We start from the raw sequence: 27025 nt of genomic DNA on the forward strand, positions 1-27025 counted from the left end.
ACTTTCTTCAGGGGCAGAACCTGGGACTGAGACAAGGCCAGAATCAGGCAGGGTGTAGAGACCACTGGCATCTCTGAGATGATCACACTAGTTTTTCTCGTGGTAAGGTGGACCTACATCGTAGTCATTATCGGAATTCAGCCCTAAAAATAAATGCAGCATATGATAACTGCCTTGTGGAGGTGAGATGCTATGCGAGTCAAGGTTGTGGTTCAGCAGAAATAAAACACGGCCTTGGTCGCGGTCACAGAGGCACCGGCTTGGAGTTGGAAAGCAAAATGCACACTTCGTCCTTTGGTGTTGAAGAATCCTGCATCGGCTTCCACGCTCCGGGGGTAGCTCATGGAGCTAGAAGCGCAGTCAGTGCAGGTGCTGGGAGAGGCCCAGTGAAGGGTTTGGAGGGTCTAACTAGCACCGAGCACAAACCTGCCGTCGGGATCCCAGATCGAGGGCCTCCAAAGTGCTCCCTTCTCTGCCATCTATGGACTAAGGCTTCTGATATTTGTTGAAAAACAATACTGGGCAGATTAATGGTACCATCAGTCATGCCCAATAAAGAGTTCTCTCTCTCAGAGAATGGCAAACCCTTCTCTTTCTTTTCACCTGGAAGTAAATTACAGTTTGGAGTCAAAACTAACCACATTTGGAGATCATATCTGCCGACTATGGCCAGAGAGTCTGCCTTTTCATTGCATGGTTCTGCTTGAGTGACACTTCCCAAAGAAATCCATTTTGAGAACGTTGTAGTCTGGTGCAAATGTGCACGGAAAGAGAGATTATGAGTGGTGATGCCTAATTTGTACTACAACTGAACCTGATTTCAGATGTCTGGTAAAGCATGCTGGTATGTTGTCTGGGGCTCTACTCTTTTTTTATTGAGCTTGGAGACCAAGGCTGGAACTGAAGTAGCTGTCAACATAGTTTAAACGTCCTCCTTTGAGATATGATCAATGATGGGGATCGCTGTTAACGATTTTATGGATGTCTTCTTAATATCTTAGTCGAAACCACCAATTTCAGTGACCGGCAGCAGCAAATCAAAACTCTCTGATGCCCTCTCTAACAAGGAGTGGAAACAGGCAATATCATCTGAAAGGGAGCCTGAGTGAGGCATGTTGGGTGCACTAGCCATGTGGGCTGCATAGTCATCCCATTCACCCAATTCAGTCTGCAGCCACTTGAGAAATTCCGCTTCATCTTCCTAGTCATCATCTGAGGAGTCTGTTTGCACCTGCAGAACTTGTCTTTGTAGTGGTATTGGTTGTGGTGATGATGGTGGATTTGGGAGGACAGCAGGAAGGTGTGATGATTCTGGTTGAGTCAGAGGTGGCTGATTTTGAGATGGACAGTCCAGATGAGTCAGATTCTGAGGAAACCCGGAATATTCGTTTTGCATCATTCAATGAAGATCAAGTCTACAGAGACCTTCATCAGAGGTGGATCTTAGTAGGATTGGTCTTCATACAACTTATAATGCCTGCCATAATGTGGGTGATTGTACCCCAATGGAAATATTTCTCTTCAGACTATCCAGGCCTGCACTTTTCATGTTGGTCATGTCCATACTGACTATCCTTCTCATCCTCTTCCTGGCATTTCTTTGTGCAGGACTGGTGGCTGTTCCAAAGGGCCCTTCATCTTGGGAATCACAATGATCTTGGCAGGTAAATGTGATGGAATTTTACTCCGTGATATATACCCCGAAAATAAGAACTTTCTAGGAGGAACCAAAGGGAAATAAATAAATTATCTTTTTGGTGGAATAATAGATTGAGGGGCCAACACTGGTGGCTGTGCAGTCAATTGCATTGCTGCTTGTAGGTCTGTCGGTGTTGTCATTGACTGTGGATATTGTGTCACTGGTGATAAAGCAGATTCCGATGAGGTACTGATAGCAGAAGATGCCAATAAAGAGGCCTCTGACAGTGGCTTCTCAGCGGTAGACTGCTGACAGCTGGGCCCATCATTAAGAGATTTGTGACCAGGAGCACTGTAGATGCCTTGATGGTTTTGAAGTGTGTTTGGTCTTGAAATGCAAGACACAGGATGACTTTAATGGCCTACCTATATTCCTGTGAGACTTTCTAGTGCCCTCAAGGGGCAGGGGCAAAGGTGGGAGGGCATTTCCTGAGGTAGATTTCTCTCACAGGAAGTTCAGCAAAGTGCTTTTTCTCATTCTAATTGGTGTCTACGCTCCCATTTACCTTAAAAGGAGGCACTACGAGCTCATTCTTCTTCAAAAAGCTGGTCACTAGCCTTTTTTCTGAAGCCATTTGAGTAAATAGCCTTATTGGTCATTCAAGGTCTTTAATGACATGTTATGGAATATTTTGCAGTCCCTGGTTTTATGTGGTAGGTGAAGGCAGTTAATGAGTACGAATGTAGATCATTCAAAAACTGACCTCTTGTTCCCACAAAAGGTATTTTAGGTGATTCACCCATTCCCTGGTAAGGAAAAAACATCTTCTTTCATTCATACGGCGTAAACTCCAAAAGCACAGATGAATTAATACCCATCAAATTGGTAATCCAGTGGAAATAACTGGTAAAAATGGTGAGAGAACAGTCTTAGACCAGAGTCCTGAGAGGGACTCCCTTCCGCACAATGTGTAGTAGAAATCAAAGTGTGGCTATAACCTCTGTGGGGAGTGGATTTCAGTGCACTCACACCTCACTGGATAAAGTTTGGGTCTTCTCAAATAAAGTTGACTGTGCTACTGGAAGGAGAGTCCTTTATTGTTGATTAATAAAAATCATTACAAACAAGAAGTATATAAAAGACATTAAATTGTGCATGTACACAACAAAACATTGTAAAGTGTAAAATAATATCAAAGATGCATTATATTTCAATACAGTAATCACACCATATTTTAGTAGCATTTTGAAGATTTGTTTCCTACAATTCCTAATTTAAAGTGCCATTGCTTAAGTGTCGGTATATGTAAACATTACAAAAGTGCCAACCCTGTGCTACTTAATTGGTATTGCTTATGCTGTTTTACAATGTAACTATTTAGTACTGTGGATGAAGGTTGCACTGAGAGTCCCAGTTTGGTGATGGGGAACGATTCAAGCAAGTTTTCTTCTGTTTGTGACAAGAGTTTTGCATTATGGCTAATTCCTATACAGGGACAGAAGAAAAACAAAGGAAACATATTCATTGTGTTATAGAGGCTGAAGTTGGGTCTGGAATAACATCCAGGGGAGGAAAAATCCTGAAATTCAAAGTTAATTATGGGCACTCGGTCATGGGGTAGAAAATCTGAGCTACAGTGGCTTCTCTTCTATCTGTCTTGTAGTTAGACATTTGGCCAGTCTGAGTTTCTTGCCTCCCCAGATATAATGATTGATAACATCCAGCAGTTTTTTTTGGTGTTTGTGGCCGTGGTTGGAGAGGGAGAGTCTAAAGGAGGAAGATAATTTTAGGGAGTATGCTCATTTTTACTGCTGTATTCCATCCCAGTCAAGAAAGCCCTGCATTATGCCAAGATTGGGTATCCTTTCGAATGGTACCGAGGTGAACTGAGTAATTTGTAAGGTGGCAGACATGGAGGTAGTCAATTGTATCCCCAAATAGTTAATAACTTTGGGGCCGTTACGAATGAGAATTGCCTCTGTATTGCAATCGAGTTGGCCACTTAGGGTATTTAAATTTATATTAGGGATCTTCATAGTTTCAAGCTATAGCCAGAGGCCTCCCTGAATTTTTCTATTTCGGTAATCAATGGAGTATAGAGGTGATTGGGTCCATCCAGGTTGTGCCCTTTCCATACCCCTAAATATTTGGGTTATTCCTTACCATCTCCGCCATTGGTTCCGCAGAGAATGAAAATAATAAGACTGACATAGGCCAACCCTGTCTTGTACACCTTTAGATAGGTATTCATTAAGCGTGCTTGCCATCGACTGACACTCTGGTGCTTGGGCTCCTCTAAATATCAAGGCCACAGGGTTTCTATCAAGTATGGCTAAGTGACCCTATCAAATGCCTTCTTATCGTCCATGGATAGAAGCAGGTCTTTATTCCTAGCACTTTTGATATATATTTTTTTAAACTTTATTTATCAATTTTTAAAGTATACCATAGACATACAGAGGAGTATGTTCAAATGAGAAGTGATATAGTGCGCTGTTACATTTTGTACATAACAAACATAGAACTAGACACAACAATTAATATCATGTTAGCTTAACATTCTGTCTCATATTGACACAGTAAGAATGGTCCGAGGCCAATGCATCCCTAAGACTCTTAAGAAAAATATGGGCAGTGTCCCCAGCCTCCAGTAAGGGTAGCTCATGGTGGTTAAGCGAAGTCTGGCGAGTCGAATGTTAGTAGGTAATTTCTCAGCGGCTGCCATATATCTTTCGAGCATGAGGTGGATGGTTGAAGGGTTGCATACAATTCACAATTAGTATCACAGTATATTAGACTTTTTGCCCATGCTGCTATTTTAGGTATATTTTTGCTCCCCCAATGAATGGCTACCACCCTCTTGGCCAGAAGTGGTGCAATGGCGATATATCGACGGATAGATTTGGGGATGTTGTGCACATAGCCTAGCAGTGCTAGTAAGGGGGAGGGTTCACGCGCTATATGGATCATCATAGCAAGTTTGAGAATACTTCCCTTCAGTATGGTGCCACAGTATTACATGTCCACACCATATGGGCAAAGTCAGCGGCCGCTGTGTGGCATTTCCGGCATTCTGATGTATGGGCGGAGATGATACGGGCCAATGCTGCGGGTGTGACATATGCTCTGCGCAAACATTTGTACTGTATTGGTTTATGACGATGATTAAGGGAGATGAGGGGAGTCTACATATAACATGCAGTCCAGACTTCATCTGTCAGGGGATGCCCCAAATCTGTCTACCATGCAGCCCTGAGTTTGGAGTCTCAGGTTGGTAGTAGGCCCAGAAAGGGGTGATATAGTTTGGAGATGAGCCTGTCTCCTTCCGTGTCAGTGTTCACTAATGTCAGCGGCAGGAACTAGGCAGAGGCCAAGGAGTAAGATAGAAATCTGTGCCCTTAGTGTGCTCTGAAGCCGTCAGAGCACAAAAAGGTCCATGAGGTGGTGTCTTTTAATTGCGCGTCTTCGATACATATGCCCGGCTGAAAAAATGTCCTAGAATGAGTGTATAGCATGTGTAATCAGTGTGCGCTGGACCTAAAGTTCCCTGGTAATGGTTAGCCAGGGGTTGTCGGCCAGTATAGCCTTTATCCACCCAACATCTGAGTTAGCAATCTCCAAGCCCAGCAGGTTGTATACAGTGTTTATATATCATCTGGAACTAATGTGAGACCCGCCGCTAGTAGCGCTCTCAGTGACGTAGGAGCAGCGATGTCCGCCTCAGGTTTTGAATATGGTATGCAGGCATCTGCATGGTACCAGTGCCAAGCAAATTGACACTGTGCCACTGGGTAGTATAAGTGTAAATGAGGGACTCCAAAGCCTCCGCGTTCATATGGAAGCACAAGAGAGTCTCAGCCAATTCAAGGCTGTCTGCCCAACAAGCCACGTCAGTATACTCCACAAAAGTGGCAAAGAGAGAATCAATGAGTGGTATTGGGTTGTTCTGAAGTAGATATAAAAAACTGAGGAGCACCACCATTTTGATAATGGCAATGCGTCCTGCCATGGACAGTGGGAGGAAAATCCAAAGCTCAACCTGGGAGGTCAGCCTATCAACCGCTGGACCATAATTTAAACAAATGACTTGTTCCTTATCTTATTGTATATGGATGCCCAGATATCAAATGGAGCTGTCGCACCACGCTAAAGGGAAGTTGCAGTGTGCCAGAGTAGTCGCGTTTGTCTGCAAAAATAGATCTGACCTATTCCAGTTAATATGGAGGCCCAATAAGGCTAATTCCCAAAGTATCGGGGCTAAGTCGTCAACAGGGTGCCGTACAAAAAGCAATATGTCGTTGGCATAGAGTGAAACATGAAGTGGGCCTGGTTTGAATTGCAAAACCCTATGTAGATGTTTATCCTGGAGGTGGCGCAACAATGGGTCCATTGCTAAAATGAAAAGTAACAGTGAGAGTGGACAGCCCTGTAGTGTCCCCCAAGTGATTGCGAATGGGGCCAATAGTGTGCAGCTAACCCTAATCCGGGCTGTCAGCACTGAGTAAAGGCGCGCTATCAGGGATGAGAAGGTACACAGAAAGCCCATTTTACTAAGTGTGGCATGTAGGACCAGCCATTCCAGTGAATTAAAGGCTTTCTCTGCGTTCAATAGGACGGCTACTGCAAGTACCGTAGGGGATATTATATTAAGGTCAGCAAAGGAGGTTGAGCAATGCAGGACGAAGCCCGACTGGGCTGGAGAGATAATCTGGTCCATTAGGGGGTGAGGCAGGTTGATGGTAGCTTGGCTAAAATTTTGTCATCAAAATTCAATAGAGATAGTGGCAGATAGGAACCACAATTTTGAGGGTCTTTACCCAGTTTCAGAAGTAGTGTAATCACCGCTTATGGTACTGTAGCCCAGAGGACCTCTGTTTCCAAAGCTTCCGAGAAGATAACAAGGAGGTTTGGCCTAAGATGTACTGGTACGCTATGTAAAAAGCGCCAGTGTGTCCAACAAGTCCAGGTGCTTTGGAGCCGTCCATGGAGTCAATCGCTAGAACGATCTCCTTGGTTGTGAAAGGCTCACTAAGAAACTGTTGGTGTGCAGTAGTAAGCCAGACCTTGGCAACCTTGCTCACATAAGCTGCCCGTTCAGTACTGTCGTCGCCAAGTCCACTGGTGTACAGACTGGTGTAGTAATTAAGTCTGTATATCCAATGTGTCTGTGATGTGGGTGCCGTCTGCCCGGTGTAACTCTGAAACATAAGATGATCACCTAGGTGGTCTTAAGACCCGAGCCAGTGTGCACCCTGGTCTTTCCCCTTCCCCATAGCAATGGGCCCTGGAATACTTTCCCAAATAGTGGGCCGCACATTCCCCAATTTCTCTGAACTCTGTCAACAAACAGCACACCTGTGCAGGTGGGCCTCAGGGGTACGCCAAGCACTGGCGTGGTCCAACTCAGTCAGATCTGCCTCAATAAGAGTCAGAGTCCATGTATATATCGCGCAGCACCCTAACATGTTTAGATATACATATGTTCTTGTTGTATGCCTTAAAGGCCTCCCAGAGGGTGGCCTGTGAGGGAACAGACTCTTTGTTAAGTTCAAAATACTCAATGATGGCTGAATGGAGCTCTGTACGAAATTCATTATGGAGTGCCTTATTGTGGAATCGCCAATGTCGTTCAAGGCTGCTCTCAATAGGAATGCGTAGTTTCTTCTCAACGGTGGATTGATCAGAAAGTGTCCATGGGCGATGCGTGATTGAGCAGAGCCATGGTGTAAGTGTGGCTGATGTGAACCAATAATCCATTCTTGTCCAGGTATCGTGGGGGCGCATAATAGACTGTGTATGCAGGGGAATCAGAGTGTAGCAAGCACCAGGCGTTCCAAAGTGTGTTGGCATCACATATGTCCCGTAGATAGGTAGCGAGCGGGACTTACCCACAAGGTTCCATGAGGTAGTGTCTAAGACTGGATCGAGGAGCATATTAAAGTCACCACCCATTACAATGTGACCTGCATCAATATGATCCCTCAGGGCCTGTAGCGTGTGAAAGAAGTCTGAGTTGTCAACAATCGGAGCATAGACATTGACAAACTATATTCGGTGCCCAGCTAAGTGGCCTGCCACCAGAAGATATCGGCCTTCCTCATCAGAATGGGTGGCATAGGGTTGGAAAGGTATGCGGTTATGTATCAGCGTAGACACTCCCGGGAATATGTACTGTAACTAGAGAAGAATAGGTGCGGACCCAGTGCGTTTGCCAACGTGTGTGAGGGACTGGGAGGCAAACGAGTCTCTTGAAGGAAGGCTATATCTACGTTGTGCAGCTGTAAATACTGCAGCACTTGTTTGCCCTTATGTGGGATGTTAAGGCCATGGATATTCCAAGATATGAACGTGTTGTCTGTGAATGGGCGTGTTTTAGTATGTGTTAACATTAGTCATGGGCAATATCAGGCCATTTTGGAACTGGTATGGTATGTGAGCGTGATAGTGTATCCAAATAGTCAAAACAACATAAACAAACCAACAATAGAAGCCCCCTTACCCCATCTCACACCTGGCACCAACATGCCAAGTGGATCCCAGTAGCATCGAAAAACAACAAAACATTACCTCCAATGCAGCTGTGGTATAAATTTCAGTGAAGGGAAGGGTGATGGCTCTGTTGTCGGATATATCAAATATGGTATTAGGAAGGTAGATGGGTCTACGTGGGCGGCATGATTGGTTCGTATCCGGCAAGCCCAAAAGTAAAAGCGGGCCCCAAGGGGCAGAAGGACGTTCGAGGATTGACCCTTCTCTCAGTCAATGCGGGAAGCGATTGAGGTGCTCATTCTGATAGGAAAAGCTCCATGCTTGTAACAACTTAACAGTCTCGCAGGTTTCGTTCAGGGGTTGTGTGTTCCAGAGGGGGTGATTGCTGGCACAGTTCTTAAAAAATGCCATTGTGTCTGCTGGGTTATCAAAAATGGGCTTTTCCATCAACATCCACACAGAGGCAGGCAGGATATAGCATTCCATATCTAAGTCCCATTTTTGTGCAACTCCGCCTTAGCCCCACCACATTTGTGCCACTCTTCAATGGTAGAGTCTGGGAAGAAGGAGACAGTAGATCCCTGGTACTGGAGTGGGCCCAATTTTCATGCCCGCCGAAGTGCCAGATCACAGTCATTGAAATTGAGGAGTCGGGCAACAATCGGCTGCAGCGTGGCCACAGACACTGGGCAGGGGCCAAGGGACCAATGTGCATGCTCCACCACGAATGCGGGATAGAAGTTCTGCCTCCAGAGTAAATCAGAGAGCAGCCACTCAATGAAGAGGTTGAGCAGTCCCGTGTCTGTTCTCTCCGCAATAACCCGGATGTGGATATTGTTGCATCACCCTCTGGCCTGCAAATCTTCATTTTAAATGGCCACCGCCTTTAGCCACGTCTCCAACCTCTCCAGGTGCTTCATAACGGTGTAGTGTCCTCCACGCCAGATATGCGCTCCTCTGCTACCACTATCCATGCATCCCGTCTGTCTAAGCACTCACCCATGCAATCCAGGTGGCTCGCAATAGTGTCGAAGTGGGCATCTATTGCATGGAACCCTGCCCTGAGCTCTGACACAATGGCATCCAAGCCAGTCGTCGATTCTGCCGCAGGTTCTCCTGCTGCACCACCCTCCATGTCAGACACAGTCTCTGCTCCATCAGCAGCTGTCGATTTTCAGAAGGGCAGTTTATGCTGTTTTGGGTTGCTCCGTACCATGGTAGTAATGGGTGCTGGCACATCTGCGCCTGTGCCACAAACGAATGTGTTAAGGGCCAACCCCAGGATCATTGCTAATGGAAGGCATCATCACAATCTCCCAACTAGTAGTGTGTGTAAGGGGGGAGTTCGCCACTGTACATAGAGCTCAATCCTCAGGATTAATGGAGGGCAATCAGAGGTTGGACACAGGCTTCACCCTTCTGTGGCAGGAAGGCAGCGCGTGGAAGGGTGCCCAGCCCATCCCATGTGTGCTGCGATATAGTCAGTTTGCAATTCAGTCTTCGGGCCGCTCAACCCCATGCAGCATGTTTGGATGTCCCAGAAAGACTCAGGAAAAGAGGCAGCAGCAAGCCAGAAAGTAGGGCCCCAGCAGTAAAGCGAGTCAAACAAAGTGTGTGTTATAACCCAAAATAGGCCCTCAAGCCTCCGGTGCTCATTCCATGCTCAGGTGTATAGCATCTTACCCTGCAATGGCAGTCGAAGTAGAAGTTCCGGAATGGGCGCCGCGAGGCCCAGGCCTTTCCGGCACCCCACAATGGCCGACAACGGTTTAGACCGCAAGCACGTTGTAGACAGGCTGTGGTGGTTGTGACACAGTCACAGCTCACTCTCCGCCCAAGTAGCGTCTCAATGCTCTGGAGCAGCCCAGACCACTCCAGAGGGCATGGGCTGCACTGTGCATCCCGCCTGCGCACACTCCCTATCACCACTGGACCTTCAAGCTAAGTGGGGTTGCCCAGTGCGATCTCGCCGCCCTGTGCGCCGACCCGATGGGGTGGGTTCAAAGTGGGCCTCTTCAGTCCTCAGTTGCCACAAGGCAAGCCGCCAAGCTCCCGATGCTCACCAATGCGCCCCACGGACCCATCCAATCCAGGATGTGAGCCCAATCCATCGTAGCTTGAGCATAGAGCAGCCATCTTGGTCGCTGGCGTGGCCACCCCCCCCCCCTTTTGATATATTTGATTGTGTGAGGGCTCTTTTTGTATTATTACTGCAGGTTCTACCCTGGACAAACCCTAACTGGTATGGCTTCACCAGTTTAGGAGTATACAGTGTATGGCCAGCAAACTGGTAAAAATGTCAGCATCCATGTTCAATAATGAGTAGAAACCAGGCTGGAACATAGGGATTATTTGGGCCCGGTCATTCCTGATTTTCTTGAGAACTCTGGGCACGAGGGGTATGGCCAGAAAGGCATACAGGAGGCCTGAACTCCACTCAGGATGAAAAGCCTCTCCGAGTGAGATCCACCCTGGAAATTCCAGTGAGCAAAACTGTTGACATTGCATGTTCTCGGTGGTGGCGAGTAAATATAACCAAGCTTACCCCATTGCTAATTGAGATCTTGCTACATCTTCAGATGGAGATGCCATTTGTGATCTGATAGGCATCTGCGGCAGAGTTTGTCCGCCCTGGCATTCAGAGAGCCTGCCAGGTGTTGAACCACCAGGGATATGCCCTGATGTTGCAATCATTTCCATAGGTGCAGGACCTCTTCACAAAGGATCCACAACCCCACCCGCCTTGTTTGTTGCAGTATCACATGGCAGTGGTGTTGTTGGTGAGCACCTGCACTATCCTTTCCTTGATGGAAGGTAGAAAGGCTTTCAATACCAACCTGATCACTCAGAGCTCCAACAGGTTGATGTAGAGTCCAGATTCCAACAGAGACCAGAGGCCTCTGATCTCTACCTCTCCCAGATGGCCGTCCTATTCCAGGAGTGACGCATCTGTCACTTCTGTCAGATCTGGTTGGGAATGGAAGAGGAGTCTGCTGCTTACCCAATGGTGGTTTGTTTACCTCCACTGCAGATCTTTTGCAGTACCCTCCAAGATCTGGAAACAGAGAATTCCCTGATGCTGCGCTCACTGGAACTTTAGGTCCCACTCTAGAGCCCACATATGCCAGGGGGCATGTGTCACAAGTAGGTTTCAGGAGGCCATGAGACCCAGTTGCCTCAGAGTCAGTCTCACCTAAACACAGGATAGACGCTGAACCATCAGTATCAAAGCCTGAATATCTGGGTCTCGCCGTTCGAGGCGTTAAGCCCAAAACTGCACCATATCCAGACCAGAGCAGATGAAAGAGAGTGTCTGAGAGTGAGTCAGTTATGACTTCGGCATGTTGGAGGGAGATGACTGCCTGGGGCGAGGCCGCCTTCAACAGCCGGTCATTGAGATAGGGGAAACTGGCACCCCTGATCTCCGCAGACAAGTTGCAACCACGCCATCACCTTGGTGAAGGGGCCCTGGTAAGGCCAAGAGGTAGCACGGCAAATTGAAAGTGCTCATGGCCCACCGTGAACTGCAGGTAAGATGTTGAAGTATGCATCCTGCAAGTCCAATGCTACCCTCCAGTCTCCCAGGTCGAGGGCGGACAGAATTTGAGCGAGCATGAGTAGTTTGACTTTCTCCTTTGTCAGGAACAAATTGAGAGGGCATAGGTCAAGGACAGGCCGAAGACCTCCATCCTTCTTGGGCACCAGAAAGTACCGGGAAAACAACCATGACCTACTTCTGACATTGGCACCCTCTCTATGGCTCCCTTGGCCATGAGAGCCAGCACATAGTGGCGGAGTAAGGAGAGATGGTCCTTCGTCAGTCTGCCTCAAGTGGGTGATATGGGTGGAAGGGCGGTCGCAAAGGGGAGGGACTAGCCCCTTCAAACATTCAGGAGAGTCCATCGGTCGGATGTTATTGACCTCCAGTGGTGCAGGTGATGGCGTATCCTGCCTCCCACTGGTTGCCTATGATGGTTGGAGGGTAAACTAAAGAGTCTTGGAGGCTGTGGCTGTTGCAGAGGCAGTGGACTGGTCCGTCCTCTGGCTGCCCGACCCACAGATTCTGTGGGTACCGCATCCTCGGCCACACAGGGGCTGGGAAGCTTGCGTGGCGTGGTGGCTGGGCAGGCAGGGACACAGTTGGAAACTCCTACTGTGGCTACCAAAGGAGCAAAAGGTGGACTGAGGTGGGCGAGAGACCATGAAAAGACCCAAGGACCTTGCCATAGCTCAGCTATTTTTAAAGAGCTCCAGAGCAGATTCCGCCTAGTCTCCAAAAAGACGGGCGCCGTCAAAAGGCATGTCCATATTCTAAACTTGGACATCCCCTGAAAAGTCAGTTGTCCTCAGCCAGGCATTTTTGCCAATGAGGGTAAATTGAGGTCCAGGACCTCGGCCACTCTTCTCACCACCATAGCAAATGAGGCTCCCTCTCTGTTGCCACGGTAGGAGGAGAGACTGAGCCACTATCTGGGGAGGTGTCCAGTCCACTGGCTTCTGCCAATTTCTCACGCCAAGTGTCCTCATTGGGGTCTAGGGACTGGTATTCAAAAAGGTCCAGAGGCCCCTCCTAATTTTCCCCAAGTCCCATCCATAAGAAGAACAATAGTTACTTACCTGTAATCTGTGGTTCTCCAGTATTGGTGTCTTTCATAGATTCACATGCCTGAATCATTCCCCGTTGTCGGAGTGGGAGTCCCACGGTACATAACAAAGCAATAATCATGAATAAAATAACCAAAAAACTTTGGTAACCTGAAACCAGGAAGTAAAGTAGCCTAAGCTACAAGGAAAAACCCTTCCACACTTATGACTATGACAGTCATTATGTACAGTCCAAACTGCAGCCAATCAGGCGACAGCACCCATCAGAATGTTCTCCTCAGAGGCTCAGGCTCTCAGATTTTCTCGCACAGGAGTGAACCAAGACATAATAGCCTAAAAGCCTCTGAGGGGAAGATGGGTGGGTTGCATGTGAATCTATGAAAGACACCAATACTGGAGAACCACAGATTACAGGTAAGTAACTATTGTTCTTCTCCGATATTTGGGGTGTCTTTCATAGATTCACATGCCTGAATCAGAGTAGATAGCAGTACGTAACATCATGCTCATAAGACGCTGCTTTTGTATCATAGACAATATATATTATCAAACTGTATAACTATAGAGAAATACATGTGTGTTTCAACATACGTAGAACAATTTCAAGATAGAAACAGTAAGGAAAAGCGTCTTATAGAAAAGCATAGTGGAGGAGGGAGAACAGAGGCTCACCTTATTTGAAAAGATTGCGCAGAACAGCTTGTCCCACTGATGCATCTGCATCGCTTACTGCTTCCAAACAGTAGTGTCTGGTAAACGTGTGTCTGTTGGACCATGTTGCCGCTTTACAGATCTGGTGAAGAGGCACACCGGCAAAAAGAGCTGTGGATGACGAGATTGCTCTTGTAGAGTGTGCTCTTGGGGTCGCTTGTAATGGTCTTCCCGCTTGATCATGGCATAAGCAAATTGCAGCAGAGATCCAACGAGCAATGGTTGGTTTTGAGACCGAATGTTCTTGGCGTGGTTTGCCACATGCCACAAAGAGTTGGTCTGATTTGCGTATTGCTGCTGTCCGTTGTAAGTAGAACTTGAGACATCTTTTGATGTCAAGGGAATGCAAAGCCCTTTCTGCAGCTGTGAGCGGATTTGGGAAAAAAGTCTTTAAAATTATAGGTTCATTAAGGTGGAAATCCGCCGGGACTTTGGCATGAATTTTGGGTTAGTGCGCAGCACTACAGATTTGGATGTAAATTGTAGAAAAGGTGGATGAATAGTGAACACTTGGAGGTCACTAACTCTTCTGGTTGATGTTAAAGCTAGTAACAAGGAAACCTTCCAAGAAAGGAACTTTAAATCCACCTTGTGAATAGGTTCGAAAGGGTGCCGCATTAGTTGTGTAAGCACTATATTAAGGTGCCAAGAAGGAGGTGGACTTCGGATAGGGGGGAACATCCGGAACAACCCCTCAAAGAATTATTGAATGACTCTATTTGAATAAAGAGAGTTAACACCATCCTGCTGAAAACTTGAAATTGTCGCCAAGAACACCTTTAGAGTAGAATGAGAGAGGCCAGACTTCGCCAATTGTAGAAAGAATGGTAGAATTTGTTCTGGTCTTGCCTGAATAGGGTGGTTATTGGCAGACTGACACCCCATGCAAAACCTCTTCCATTTCAGTTTGTAAGTTTTAATCGTAGCAGGTGCTCGAGCATTAGCTAAAACCTCCTGACAGTCTGGAGGAATATCTAGGTGTGCAAATTCAAGGTGTTGAGGAGCCATGCCGCTAATCTCAGCGATGCTGGGTCCGGATGACAAATGTGTCCGTTCTGGAGGGTCAGAAGGTTCGGAATTGGCCGGAACTGGATAGGCTCGCACTCCGAGAGGAGGAGAAGTTCTCTAAACCAGTACTGGCGAGGCCATCTGGGAACAATGAGTATCATACGGCAAGGTTGTTTCTTGATCTTGCGTAGAACTCGTGGAACCAACAGGATTGGTGGAAAAGCGTAGGCATATATTTGTGACCAATTCATCAAAAGCGCATTTCCGAGCAAATCTTTGTGGGGAACCCAACTTGCAAAGAATGGGCATTTGCGGTTCTGGCTGGTTGCAAAGAGGTCTAGATTGGGATGCCCCCATTCTTGAAACACCCTGTTTAGGGATGGTTGGTGCAGTTCCTACTCGTGGTTTGATGTTGTGGATCTGCTGAGGGACTCCACAGGAACATTGGTGACTCCTGGGACATGAATGTCTTTGAGGCTGATTTTGTGACGAATCGCCCAATCCCAAATCTCTTGAGCTTGCCGAGATAACAGGGCTGACTTTGTCCCGCCTTGTTTGTTCAAGTAATGCATACTTGTCGCATTGTCCGTTCGTATTAGTATGGATGTTCCTTTGATGATAGTTCGAAAGGATTTTAGAGCCAAGAATATGGCTCGTAACTCTAGAAGGTTGATATGCCACCTTTTTTGTTCTAGAGTCCACCTGCCATTGACTGTCATCCCCTGAAGGGGTGCCCCCCATCCCTCGAGGGAAGCATCTGTGGTTATGGTAAAATCCGGCATTTCGGCTAGAAATGCACATCCTTCTTTCAATTTCTTTATCTTGCTCCACCAATGAAAGGCTTCCTGCATCCGAAGAGTGATGCGAACGATGTCCTCGAACGATCCCGAAATCTGGAGCCATTGAAGGTTGAGCTCCTCCTGCAGTGGCCTCATTCTGTAACGGCAGTTGGGAATCAGAGGAATGCAGGAAGAAATCATTCCCAGGAAGGACTTGTACAAACGGACTGAAACGCACTCTTTTGACAGCAATGAGCATGCAAGGTTGCAGATCTTGACTTGTCTTTCTTTTGAGACAAGGGCAAGGGTCAGTTTTGTGTCCAATGTTGCTCCTAGAAAAGTCCTTCTTTGTGATGGAGTCAGATGAGACTTTTTGAAATTTATGGAAAGACCCAGAGACTGGAAAAGTAGCAGGCACTTCTGAACATGTTCGGATGTTGTTTTGACAGAATTCGCCTTGATAAGGCAGTCGTCTAAGTACGGGAAAATTTGTATGCCCTGCAGGCAAAGGTTTGCGGTGACAGGCGCTATCACCTTTGTAAATACCTGGGGTGCTGAACGGAGTCCAAAAGGAAGGACTCTGAATTGAAAGTCTCTGCCAGCCACTCTGAACCGTAGAAATTTTCTGTGTCTGGGAAGGATCGGCACATGACAATAAGCGTCCTGGAGGTCGAGGGTGGCCATGTGATCCCCCGCCGAAAGTAATTGTAGAATTTCTTGAAGTGTTAACATTCGGAAGGACAGCTTTTTAAAGAATTTGTTGAGGGCGCGAAGGTCGAGAATAGGGTGCCATTGTCCCGACTTTTTTCGGATGAGGAAAATCTTGAGTAAAATCCTGTTCCTCTTTATAACAGAGGGATTTTTTCGATTGCCCCCTTCCGGATCATCAGATTTATTTGGGAAAAAAGCTCTTTGAGATGAGCAGGGGGTGGACTATTGGGAGGAGAGTTTGGGAGGATCTTTGTGAATTCCAGAGCATGACCTCTGGCTACTATATCCAAAACCCACTTGTCTGTAGTAATTTTGGACCAGTTCGAATAGAAGTGGGATATTCTTCCTCCAATTCTTGTATGTGGCAACGGCAGAAATGGTGGCAGTTGGCTGACCTCATTGTTTTTTATTGGACTCTCGTCCACGAAAGGATTGTTTCTTTCTTGACTGCGAATAGGAATTACTTCGCTGTCCATAAGATTGCTGCCTGTAGTGTTGGAATCTTTGATTAGTTTGGGAGGATTGATAAGAACGTTGTTGATTATATCCTCCCCTGTTGGTGAAGGATCCACGTCCTTTGGCACCACGGAAAGACGACTTTCGAAACTGCAGGCTACCAAGAGACCGCGCCGTCTCTGTATCTTTTTTAATAGCCTGAAGGGCCTCATCAACATGTTGTCCGAACAGAGACTCTCCATCCAATGGCATATCGATGATCTTTGTTTGGACCTCTTGAAGTAAAGATGTTGATTTCAGCCAACCTTGTCTCCTCAATACTGCTGCACCCGCCAATTGTCTAAATCCAGTGGATGCCATATCCACGGCTGCATCGATGATTTCAGCCGAGGTATATCGCCCCTCCTGTAAGATCTTAAAGGCCTCGGACTTTGAAGGCTCCGGCAGCATATTAATGTAGGGGGAGATGTCGGACCACATTTGATGATCGTATCTCCCTAATATGGCTAGGGAGTTTGCAGCCAGAACTGTCGTCGCAGCCATTGTGGAGACCTTTTTCACAATTGCGTCCAATCGTCTGCCATCCCTGTCAGGTGGAGCTGATATAGGAGACGAGGGGTTCCTGGCCCGTCTCTGCGCCGCTTGGGCGATGACAGAGTCGGCTTTAGGTTGGCCGATGAGACATGCCGGTGAGTCGCTTGGTGCTTTATATTTTTTGTCCAACCGAGGCAAGACTGCTGGGAGAGAATTTGGTGTCGCCATGATTTTTAAGCCTTCTTTCCAGATAAAATCTATTATTGGAATTGTTCTGATCTGTTTTCTCGGTTGGTCCTTAAAATCATAAAGAAAGCAGTCATCTTTCTTTGCTTCCATTGGAATAAGAAATCTCTTTGTTGCCCTCTCCATAAGGAGATGAAAACCTCCGATATCCACCGGAGGAGAGTCCACGGGGGCGGGAGCGGTCTGTGACGGAGTTTGGATTTGATATTCGTCCCACTCCGACAGCACTGAATGGTCATCCACCTCTCCCTCTTCCCTGTCATCATTAGTTGTATTTGCGTCATAGGAATGACGAGATGGCAGTGGAGAAGGTGGTCTGGGAGATTGGAAAGAGGGTATGGGAACCCTTGCCATAGGCATCGATGGAAGAGACTCCGCCGATTCCGAAGGAGGAAAGCGCCAATAATAGTCCTGCAACATATACTGTAAATTATTCAGCAGTTCTAAAGGCATTTGTGCTGAAGGAACTGAGACAGGAGGTGGAGGTTGAGGCACTGTACCTGGATCTTCCTCCTCATCCTGATATTTAATAAATAGTTCTGATAGACTCCTTGCAGTGCAGAATCTGTCATCTTCTCCAGATTCGTCCTCCTCAGCCTCCTCCTCAGAATCTAAGAGCTGGTCCGGCAGCTTCAGTGGTGATAGGGCATCCAAAGAGGAGCCACGGCGTTGCAGAAGAGAAGCCGCTGTCGAAGGCTGGATGGATGAAGCCGGCGCTGATGTTGCAGTCCAAACCTGCAAATCTGTGCAGGAAGATAGGAGAGGCGTCGACGAGTACGCCGTCGACGGGAGCGTCGACGGTGGCGGCAATAAGATGTGCGCTGATGAGGAAGCAGTCTTCGACGACGAGGCAACTTTTGTTGACGAGATGTTAGCCGTCGACGAGGCAATCTTCCTCGATGAGGAGTGCGACGACGACGAGGCAACCTTCGTCGACCAGGAAAGTTTTGTCGTCGACGAGTCAGTCTTCGTCGACGGCTGCCCCGTCGACGGCGCGGTAGTCTTCGTCGACGGGGCAGCTGTCGACGGCGCGGTAGTCTTCGTCGACGGGGCAGCCATCGACGAGGAAGTCTTCGTCGACGAGGTGGGCGTCGACGCAGCAGTCATTGATGAGATCTTCTTTGTCCTTACCGTCGACGGAGCGGAGACGAGAGATGACACCTCCTTCGTCAACGAGATAGGTCTGACAGCCACGGAGACCAGCGTAGACGGAGACGAAGCCGACGTCATAATCATCTTCGGTCTCGGAGACAAGAATGTAACCGTCGACGTTGATGTAGCGTCGACGATGATAATCGTCGATGAAGGAGCCGTCGACGACGCCGTCGACTACGGCATTTTTACCTGAGGTAAATCTTTGTCAGGAAATCTTTTAGGTGCCAGAGACTTTCCTGATTTCCTCAGGGGCGTAGCAGGCTTGGATTTGGAAGGTGGAGAAGCCTTCTTTGAAGAAGTAGAAGAAGACTGGCCAGAGCCCTTAGTAGGCTGAACTTTCCTCAACACCTTCGCCCCAGGAGAAGATAATTCTTCTTCAGCCATCCTCTTTCTGGAGGATACAGAGGACCCAGAGGCTGCACTTTCTACCTCAGATAAAGGGTTATCCTTGTCCTTAATCTTCTGTAGCCACAGAAGTAGGCGCCCTTCCCTATCCCTGAGGGTTTTCTGAGGGAAGGTCCTGCAGATCTTACAATCCCTCACCTCATGTTCCGGATAGAGGCGGTAGATACACTTCTTGTGAGGATCTTCCGAGAATAGCCGGAGCTTTCCACAGGACTCACAAGGACTAAAGAGAGACCTCTTAGAAGTTGACATCTTGAAGTAAGCAAAAAACTGTGAAGTACTGAGCAGAGCTCAGGGAGGCTCCCTTCACACGACGTGCTGTAGAAAATCTGAGAGCCTGAGCCTCTGAGGAGAACATTCTGGTGGGTGCTGTCGCCTGATTGGCTGCAGTTTGGACTGTACATAATGACTGTGATAGTCATAGGTGTGGAAGTGTTTTTCCTTGTAGCTTAGGCTACTTTACTTCCTGGTTTCAGGTTACCAAAGTTTTTGGGTTATTTTATGCATGATTATTGTTTTTTTATGTACCGTGGGACTCCCACTCCGATGACGGGGAATGATTCAGGCATGTGAATCTATGAAAGACACCCCAAATACTGGAGAATAGGGCTTGGGGTCAGCCTAGAGTGAATGGCTCAAGTCGACGTCCATTCGGCTCTGTGTCGGAGTCGTGGATGAGAATGGGGGCGGCGCTGGGGGCAGGTGCTGGGAGCGTCGACAGGAGAGCCGGTGACTGGGAAGGTCGATGTGTCTTGGCTGATGCCGGTCTGGATACACCTGTGGGTCCACGGGGCCCAGCTGGCGCCAAGGGCGAACCCACCAGCAGTAGAACAGTAGGGGTCCCTTCCGAACCTGCAAGTCCAAAGGCACTCCAGCAGGAATGGGCCACCCAAAGATGAGGTGCAGGGCCTTATAAAATTTGCAGGGTTGGGTGGAGACTCGGGGATGACCAAAGACAGCCCATGCACAGACTTAACAGTGAGCCATGCCTGGAGTGTCGATGCTCCCTCACTGTGTCAGATGATTTTGACGGTTGGTTCAAAGTCGAAGACCTCTTCGACTTCTTCTTCTTTTTGTGGGACTTACAAGAGTGGGCCTACTTTGACCACGAATAAGATTGATGGCTCCGGAACTGATTACAGAACCTTCCTTTGAACCGGGATCACAATTGTCATGGCGCCACATGTCGAGCAGCATGGAGAGACAATCGACACAGGTCTTGGCGCCGTGGTCGCGCTCAACACACCAGAGACAGACGAGGTGCGGGTCCGTAACCAACATCTGTAATCAGCCTTCCTCGTGGACATCCCTGCCACACCAGAAGACAATTTCTCCAAAATCTTCAACAAAAGGGTCGAAATAAGGTCAGACAAAAAGTGACTGGGGGTAGTTCTTCTCCGGATCAGCGCTGACTGGCACGAAAAGAAAAGAACTGATGCCAGCGTGCAGAGGTGCCGCCGATGTCACTTCCAGCGCAAATGCTGCCACACATGGATCCAATCGATGCCACTGACCAGCGCACGGTGGTACTGCTCACCAAAAATCTTTCCGATCTAGTCTGTTGGCTGGGGAAATTCAAAGGTAAGGAATCTGTGGCTACAAGTCTCTATCAAAGTAACTGTAATGAGTTGAGGTTCTTCTGCCTACTAGGGGGGCGCCTACATGGGCACCGCGTACTTCACTTCTGGCATGGGGGACGCCGCCATACGGAGTTGAACGGCACTACCTATCGGTGTGCAGGGGTTCTGCTCATGCAACATTTCCAGATCCAATCTGGCACCTAGGGATAATTCTAAGGTAAGGAATATGTGGCTAGAAGTCTCTATAAGATACCTCTAATTTGATCTAGACCTACGGTTAGGTCTGAGATGTCAGAAACGAGATCTGGAGCCTTGGTGGAGGTGTCACTGGAACATTTGCTTGTTGAGAGCTAGTAGGTATGGTTGGAGGAATTTCTGCAGGAATTACCAGAGGCAGTGGAGGAGGAGGAAACTGTGTAGGTGGCTGAGGAGGTGGCTTTGCAGGTGGTGAAGAAGGACAGTTCAGTATGATGACTGGAGTAGCAGGTCTGGAAGGTTAGCAAGCCCCGGAGTGGTCTGATTCAGAGGGAAGCCTGCCCACTTTCACCCCCAAAAGCCACTCTACCGCCTTGTTATCTGCAGTGTAAGAGTGTCTCTTCATCAAACCATGTCTTGACATTGATGAACTCCTCGATGTTGATGGTCTCTTACTTCTCAAAGTTGTATAATCTTTAACGTTTACCTAACCTTCGACGGCGAGCAAGTACCTCTACCTCTTCTCTGGGCAGCTTACCAAAAGAGATGTAATTTGGCGCATGAAGAAAACAAATTCCAGTGACATAATTACAGAAAAAATCTCTCTGACCTAAAGGATGTTGAGTGAATAATTTTTAAAGAGGTTCTGAAGTGATCTTAAGAGGGAGAAACATTAAGGCCTAGGTTAGTGTTCCAAGGAAAAAGCCAGAAAAAAGTACTGATTCAACTGCCACCTACAGGGCATGATAGGAAATTGGAGGTCAGGGTGCCCTTTAAGGTGCAGTGCTCTATTGTCTTTCCTACATTTTTGTAGCCTATGCAGTTACATTGCCCTATCCTTCCCTATCATTTAATCTAAAAGAAAGCTAAAGGCTTTCTAAAAGATGTTTTAAAAATGTCACTTTTCTTTTATTTGGTGCTTCTTTTAAAGCTTGATGTAATTTCTTCCATCTTTAAAGTAAATTAATGGAATTGGGAATATACCCTGTTTTTAGACTGTAGGGGGCGTGGCTAAGCCAGCCACGATGGCGGTCGTGCATAGCTGAGGCTCCGCGCCCGGGCGCCTCTCTGATGAGCTACGGAGCGTCGCAGCGGGTGCTTGGCGGCTCAAAGAGCACCGGACTGCGCCTGAAGGGTGGCAAGATGCAGCGGGACGCCTGGTGATGTCCTGAACCTCAGGAATGAAGCTTTATCTGGAGGGACTGGACGCCACCGCAGCCCAGGACCCAAGATGGGGCCGAGACTCCCGTGAGTGAGACGGGGACGGTGCGGGGAGAGACGCTGGGGACAGCGGTGCATCACGCTGTCCCTCCACCGTTGCCTAACCGGGAAAAGCCGAGAGCGGACCCGGGGCCACCGAGGTGGGACACCGCGAGGCGGGGGAGCATCGCCGCCCCGGGCGTATCCGCCATCTTGAACGCGGAGTGCCGGCTTCGAACCGGGAGAGGATCTGGACGCTGCCGACAAGAGTCCCAGGTACACTTGTTCCTGGGGGGGCTGTGAGGAGGAGCTGGGACCCGGCGGGAACACCGCGACCTGGGGGTATCTTGACCTTCCCCCACGTCACCTGCCTGACCCTAAAATGGCCGCCGAGCAGACACCGGGCCCGTTTCTACACCACCATTGAGGCCTCTACGTTTAAGACTGTCACAGCGACGACCTCCTCGGCGGCGTCCGGGGGGGTTGATGCGCCCCAGCCTGTCCCACCCGCCGCCTGCCCACAGTGAACTGAAAGGGAGCCCCCTGGTGCCCCCGGGGGGCCTTGATGATTAAAGAGTACCGGAGTGACGGGCCGCACTGGTGCCAGGTAACAACGAGCCCCACACTCTGGAGGGGGAGCCCCGGACGCCGGACACAGAGGTCACACAGGAGACACAAAGCGGGCGGAGACTCTGGGGAGGCGTGATGCGAACCCGCACTCCCCCGCCACACACGACCAGGCCTCGTCGACTACACCCTGAGGGACTGTGGGGGTCTCACCTCTGTCGGGGGCCTCCGGAGGGGACTTGATCTAGGCGGCCACAGCGAAGATTACCTTCGCACCCGGTGGAGTGCGCCCCTGGACTTCGTGGGCGCTGCAGGAGAGTTTCCGCCTGCGGCATCGGAGACCGACGTGAACTCCGAGTGGGGGTTCTGCAACCGGAGGCGCCGTGCGGGTGGCTCCTGGGGCCTGACATCGGTGACTCCTGTGCCCTGCCTGCGGAGGGAGACCCAGAACACCGGCCCGGGCCGCTGCCCTTCGGCACCGCCCTCTCGTCGCCCTCTACCACTGCACCCCTCGCGGACCCCTGGTGCCACCGCGGGCTCCTGAGCCCTGACCGATGGCACTGGCCCGTCCGCCGCACGTGACGTCAAGATGGGGAAATCCAAACCTGCGCAACACCATACGGTCCCGGAGACAGCCCCGGAGAACATGCCGAAGGCCTCGACCTGGACCCCCGGTACGGCATCCCCCACAGACATATCAATATCGGATAAGCTGGATAAGGTCCTAGCTGCCATCGAGTTGTCCCGTCTATCTATGGAGGAGCGCCTTGGTACCCTGGCGACAGATGTCAACCTTCTCCGGGATGATCACCGTAAATTAGCTGACCGGGTGCGCACAGAAGAACGGACGCTGGAGGAAATACAACCAATGCTGAAAGAACACCAGACGCACTCCAGGGGGTCCTCACCCGTATAACTGCAGTGGAGGAACGCTCAAATGATTTGGAAGGTTGCTCAAGACGCTGCAACATCCGAGTGCTGGGACTACCGGAGGGCATCGAGAAAGGGAATCCTATAGACTATATGGACACTTGGCTGAAATCTTTCACCCCGTCCTCAGATCGCACAGCCTTTTTTTCTATAGAGCGAGCTCACAGAGTGCCGGCCCAGAGGCCCCCACCTGGCACGGCGCCCCGGCCACTCCTAGCTAAGTTCTTACACTTCCGGGATCGGGACGCGGTGCTCCGGGCAGCGCGAATGGCGGCACCACTACGGGTGGAAAACAACCAAATAATGATCTTCCCGGACTATGCCCGAGCAGTACAACAGCAGAGATCCTCCTTCCTGGATGTAAAGCGGAGACTACGAAACAATCAGATTCAATACGCTTTGCTATTCCCAGCCCGCCTAAAGATCCTCCACAATGGGGCTTCCCTCTTCTTCACCTCCGTTGAAGCCGCACAAGACTCGGCAGACCAGCACTGCCCGCGAGCGCCCAACCCTCACCCCCACAGGGGTTCGCCTCTCAAAACTTTCCGCACTCGGAAACGCCCCAAGAAAATCCGTAACACCGAACCCAGATCAACAAGTGGCTCTCATGACTCGCATGTCGAAGCAGTTGCAGTCAGTGGGAGTAGAGTGATGTTCCCATAGAGAGAATCGACAAACACGGCTGGCTTTAGGGCAGTGCGACCAGTGCGGCTGCACTGGGCGCTGACCTGTGGAGGGGGGCGCAGTCCTCAGGAAGGGCGCTGTATTTAGAATTCTATTATGATTAGAGAGATGAGGGACACTTTTGACCGGTGGTAGTGGGAGAATCCGTGGAGGTGGTCATGGGATTTAGGGGGCGCCAAAAGTGATTGTCGTACCGGGCACCACCAGTGCTAAAGCCGGCCCTGTTGAAAAATGTGGGACAACCGTGCAGTAATTGTTATCCATTATATGTGTGGTGCTTGTTAGATTAAATTAAAAGAGGCTTGGATTATTAATCTGTTGACATTCGTGCCTAACGGTTACTGCAAAAGAGATTGTTACTACTTCCACTATGGACAGAATGCCCACACTTTAAGAGAGCAGAGTCTAGCTCTGGTCTTTAACAAACAGGGCAGTTTCACCAGATGGTAAATGACAGGGAGTTTGCTGCACCATTCACAATAAACGTAATAAAATAAAATACGAGGTTTATCAAAACATCAATGTGCCAATGAATACTTCAATATCAGCACAAAAATATCTCAGTTGCATCAAAAGGAGTTCCCTATTTCTGAGAACCGAATTTGAGTTACTTATCACAGAACTCATTTTCTGTCCTTTGCTCAGCAGTTCATTATTTTAGATTCAATGCACAGATTTCAGCTTGTCCCATGTGTTTTATTAGTGCATTAATATCCAGGGAATACCCTCTGTACAGTTACATGCAATGGAAGTGAAACATATAATCAGTAGGGACTCGTATGTTTCTGAGAATAGCAAATAAGGAGCTGTAGGCTCACCTGATTCTCAGCCGGAAGCCGCGGCATGGAGGCAGCCCGGCCATGCCCTTCCATTGGGAGGTAGTGATCACTGTCTGAGTAGCCATCTCGGCCCATCTCCCTCATTTCCACAGACTGCATTAGGAAACAGAAACCACAGACTTGAAGCTTTCAAGTGGTAATTATTTTTTTTATTTAAACATCAGAAAAATATTTTCCATGTAATGTCATATATTTAAATAAATTAAAAATTTAATTTAAAATGATAAACTTATATCAATGGTGCCCTCACTTTTTTTGTTTTGTTCTACATTTAAAATAAATATATAATTTTATGTTACATTATTATCTTACATAAAATGTTTTTACTAATACTTTACTATCGGAAACTCGCCAGTCCTTCCTCGGAATCATGTTGCCAAAACTCCCAGTATGGAACCTTTGAGTTTGTCCAAAATTGACAATGTGATGGGCTTGAACAGTACTGGCATGAAACGCTATGACATTGCAGCTGTTAATTCTTGGAACGTGGTGGGTCTACACTCAAATATATGCAATCCTGAATGGTTGTCTTTTATATTTCCCTTTGATGTCATTTGTTATCAAGAAACTTGGGTTTTCGACAAAGTGTTAATAGATGGGTTCAGATCTTTTTGTTCTCCAGCGGGCCCCTCTAATGGTTGTTTTTGTCTACACTAGGCTCAATAATCTGCTACACAGTTAACCTCAAGCCCTTACTATCAGATTTTGAAGCTTTCGCTTTACCACAGAGTGCAATATCCTCTAGTATATTTTTACTACAATTTTTATTCCTCACAACCGGTGAATATCGGTGAGGACCTGAGGTCGGTTATCTGATGCCTAATGAGGAATGAGGGCAATGGTCTTTCCATACTATGGGCAGGTGATTTTAATATTATTAAATGTACATTTGGTGGGAGTCGAGTGTGTAGGAAAGTAGTCAGACAGGATGTGGAGGTGGCTCACTTTCACCATTCCTCTACAGAGAAGCAATGACACGGATAATGCTGATGAATAACCTGTGTTTTGCATATGAGACCTGTGGGAATTCCGAAGAACACACTCCGACTTACGTTGGAGGCGGGAAGAGGAGTGCAATTGACCATATTCTAGTCTTGGCTACCTTGACTCCTTTTTTAAGCAAATATGAGATTTTGTTCTCTCCCTTTAATGATCATTGACCAATTAGTCTCACCTTTTCCTTTTCATCCACCCCCCATGCTACACAGATCTCATCCCTAACTTTATCTCGAAACCAAGGGTTCTGTACAAAACGGAATAAGGTAGATCCCTCCATAAGTCACTTTAAACTGGTTTCAACTAGGCTTGATGGGTTTATGTATTGCCTAACCGAAAATATTGAAGTTGGGATAATTCAGGATCATTTTTAGAATATATGCACTTTCATTGCAAGATTGATAACAGTGGTTAAGCCATTGAAGGCACGCCCTGTAATCTCTTTGTTTGATGAAGACTGCACTAAGGCTCTCAAACTCTTGAATGAAGCAACTGATAAAGTGCCCTGTGATCTTCTGGAAGGTAGAGAACGAGGACGAATTATACTGCTGCGCTTGAAAAATAACAACAAGCGATAAGAACCAAGGCATGGCAAGATCTGGAGCGCGCTACCTCTGGTAAAGATAACAAGGCTTACTGGGAGATAGCAAATCGTCCCTTTTTTACTGGTAAAACTCCCTCAGGAATTGACTGTCTAGACTGGGCTTCCAATTTCTTGAAAATATTCACTGCTGAGCCAGGGGAGGCATCTCTTGTGGTGTCACAAGCTACTGTAAATACTTGCAAGGGTTTGGTGACTCTTAGTAATTCAGTTACAATTGGGTAAGTCCGAAAAGCTATTGTCATCTCAGTTTCAAGAAAAGCTTTAGGCCCTGATGGGGTTTCTGCTGAGCTTTTTAAGTATAATCTTGATCTCTGGGCCCCATTGAGTACAAATGTTTTTAGAGCTCTGGTCATTAGTGGACCAGTCAACTCTTCGAAGGGATCTGTGACAAATCCCATTTATAAGAAGGGTGAAAACATGACCCGGCAAATTACCTGCCTATCTCTCTCGGTGATTCTACTGCAAAGATGTTTGGGAGACTGCTACTGGGGAAACTGGAAGCCTGGGCATATAAAAGAGCCTCTTTTACAGAGGCCCAATATGGGTTTTGACCAGGCCTAGGCACCTCAGAACAAGCACTTAATCTGTCCCTTATACTAAATAAGTATGTCAAGGCCAGGAGAGGTGCCATGGCTTTTATGGACCTCTCCTGGGAGATTGTAGGGCAAGCTGGGGTGGATCCCCCCATTTTA

The 27025-nt window shown here is 48.1% G+C and overlaps 1 protein-coding gene across 13 annotated transcripts in view; it reads right to left on the minus strand.

Annotated features, from left to right (window-relative positions):
• Positions 1-27025, minus strand: part of CACNA1A (calcium voltage-gated channel subunit alpha1 A) — a 1220168-nt gene that overhangs the window by 111221 nt on the left and 1081922 nt on the right. For all 13 annotated transcript variants that reach the window (XM_085600715.1, XM_085600714.1, XM_085600719.1 and 10 more), the window contains one exon: positions 24713-24826. In XM_085600715.1, the coding sequence (XP_085456841.1) occupies positions 24713-24826 (114 nt within the window). The remainder of the gene's footprint in view (positions 1-24712; positions 24827-27025) is intronic.

This window comes from Triturus cristatus, chromosome 4_2, assembly GCF_964204655.1.
Source record: "Triturus cristatus chromosome 4_2, aTriCri1.1, whole genome shotgun sequence".
NCBI classification, from domain to species: Eukaryota; Metazoa; Chordata; class Amphibia; order Caudata; family Salamandridae; genus Triturus; species Triturus cristatus.